This window comes from Galeopterus variegatus, unplaced genomic scaffold (assembly GCF_000696425.1).
Source record: "Galeopterus variegatus unplaced genomic scaffold, G_variegatus-3.0.2 Scaffold3618, whole genome shotgun sequence".
Classification (NCBI taxonomy): domain Eukaryota; kingdom Metazoa; phylum Chordata; class Mammalia; order Dermoptera; family Cynocephalidae; genus Galeopterus; species Galeopterus variegatus.
In genome coordinates this window covers 27,627-30,233 of record NW_007729729.1, presented here as the reverse complement: position 1 = coordinate 30,233, position 2,607 = coordinate 27,627, and the positions used below count along the sequence as shown (strand labels likewise).

At 38.8% G+C, this 2,607-nt stretch overlaps 1 protein-coding gene across 1 annotated transcript in view; it reads right to left on the bottom strand.

Annotated features, from left to right (window-relative positions):
- Nucleotides 1-2,607, bottom strand: part of ATG7 (autophagy related 7) — a 174,241-nt gene that overhangs the window by 160,410 nt on the left and 11,224 nt on the right. Inside the window, exon 5 of the mRNA XM_008585559.1 lies at nt 967-1,109. Coding sequence (XP_008583781.1) covers nt 967-1,109 — 143 coding nt within the window. The remainder of the gene's footprint in view (nt 1-966; nt 1,110-2,607) is intronic.

The following is a 2,607-nucleotide window of genomic DNA, read 5'->3' as shown; positions in this document are numbered from 1 at the left end:
AAAAAAAAAAAGACATAAAGTACACAATTCAATTTGGTTTTTTCAGTGTGTTCATCCGGTTGGGCAACCTTCACTGCAATAATTTTAGAACATTTTTGTCCTCCCTAAAAGAAACCCTGTACCTGAAAACAGTCAATCTCCATCCATAATCCTTCTCCCCTACTTAGATTTCTTCTTGGAAAATTAGTTCTACAAAATCACAACCTTGGACTTGTACAAAATAAACTTTTTTTTTTTTTTTTAATTAATAATGGCTTCTCCCTGGCTTAAGTATTCAGGATTTTGGTGACTGATGTGCTTCATGAATTCAAATCATCTTGACACTCTATCTTTGCCTTAACAACAATCAGAATTTTCTAGTTTAGTGTCTGTGTTCTGCCAGCCTGATTATTTTAATTGCTCTTCTGGGGACCATTTCCAATGACATTATTATCTTCTTAAATGGCAATGACTAGCTAGCTCTGCATGTACCATTCCTGAGGGAGTTCTGTAACTTGGTATGAGGGTAGGAGAATGTCTTCTGTTTTGTTTCAAAGACCCTCTCCCCAAAGTATATTGCCTTTTCCTACACTGAAAGTGAAGACCACATTTTGGTAAATTCTTGCAGTCCTTCAAAATGTTCCTATAATTCCTCCCTGCTGTCTTAGTATTTCAGCAAATACTACTGAAAACCTAGAAAATTATTGTCTGCTACTTTTTTGGGGGGCAGGGGGTGGGGAGGCAACTGGCCAGTACAAGGATTCAAACCCTGGACCTTGGTGTTACCAACACCACACTCTAATCAACTGAGCTAACCACCCAGCCCCTATTTGTGTGTGTGTGTGTGTGTTCACTACTTCTTCAAAATTACTTTACAAACATTTTGTAAATAAGTCTTCTCTTAGGATTCTGCAGTTACCACCTCTTCATCCTAGAAGTACCTGTTTGTCTTTGGAATGAACTATTGCACATTAAACCCAATTTTACCTACATTTTGTTTCATTTGTTGATACCTGTTTTGGTGAAAACCTTTGATCCAACCCCACCGGCGCCTCAATGAGAGGTACACTCTCTGGAAGACAGAGGGCAGGATAGCAAAACCAATAGTAGAAGTGGTACTTCTTTAGATCCTAGGATAAAAAACATAAAAATAGGATATTAGTATAGCACCAATAAACTGAAAGAGAAAAGCTGATGCATACACAATACGTCCAACTTGTGAAATATTCTCATCTCCAACAGAACTCATGATAGAACACAGAACTTCTACCTTGATCCCAGTACTCTCACGCCACATATTAATAATAATATGATAACAAACATAATACACTTCATTGACCACTTGCTAACAGAAAATGTGCAATAAGTAATCGACATTATCCTCACCACTGTACACAAAACCACCCTGGGAGGTAATTATTATGATCCTATTTTATAGACAGAAAACTAAAGCTTAGAAAGGGGTAAAGAACTTGAACAACAAAAAAAGGATGGTAAATGGCAGAGAGGGATCAAAACAAGCTATTTCCGCTGTATTGTACATACACAATGTACCGTCTGTGGAGGCATGAGCTCCACACACAGTTGCCATTCTCTTCACAATCAAATAAATTAGGCATGTTATTAAGGAAGCTGTGCTATTCATATACCTACATATGCCTGAGATAATATAACATTGCTTTCTGAAATGCCTTACCGATGAAATTCAAGTCAACAACTATTAAGCACTTGCTATTTATAAGGCAAAACATGAGACACTATGATAATAAGATGGATAAACTCCAGTCCCAGCCATTGGGCAGCTCACTTTCTGTATGGAGCAAAGATAAAGTGAGTGCATGATTAACTGTAAGAGTCACAGGGAGTTCTAAGTACTAAGGAGCATCGATGATATAAGAGTACATCTTTATGGGTCTATCTGACTGCTCCACCTCCAGGGGAAGTGAGTCAGGGGAAAAGATTTGTGAGGCTGTCCTTAACACTCAGCCTTGACATTTGTCCTTGACACTGAGTGCTCCCACTCAGGCTGATGGCTCTTGCCTCTGAATCCCTACAACATTTGGGGCTTTAATGAGTCACGTGGTAGGATCATAGGCTTATGCGGGTATTTGGTAGCTTCCCCACCAGTCTGTGCCCACTGACCACGAATGTAGTTTATTTGGCTAATTAATATTTCTTCTTATATCTTGCTAAGAATAAAAATTGCAAAGTGGTTAGATGACTTTTTTATTGAGATATAATTCATATGCCATAAAATTCCCATGTTAAAGTATACAATTTAGTGGGTTTTTTTTTTTTAGTATATGGATAAGGATCTACCACCATCACTACTAATTACAGAACATTTTCATCACCACCAAAAGAAACTCCATAATTTGCAGAAATTCCCCATTCCCTCCTCCCCTCATCCCCTGGCAACTACTAATCTATTTTCTGTTCCTATGGATTTGTCTATCCTGGACTTTTCATATTAATGGAATCATTCTTGATGGCTTTTCAATACAAATTTATATATAAACATGTATCCAGATGAGAAAGTCTATGGGCCGGCCCGGTGGCGCACTGTGCTAGTGCGCCGCTTGGGAAGCGCAGCAGCGCTCCCGCCGAGGGTTCGGATCCCACATACAG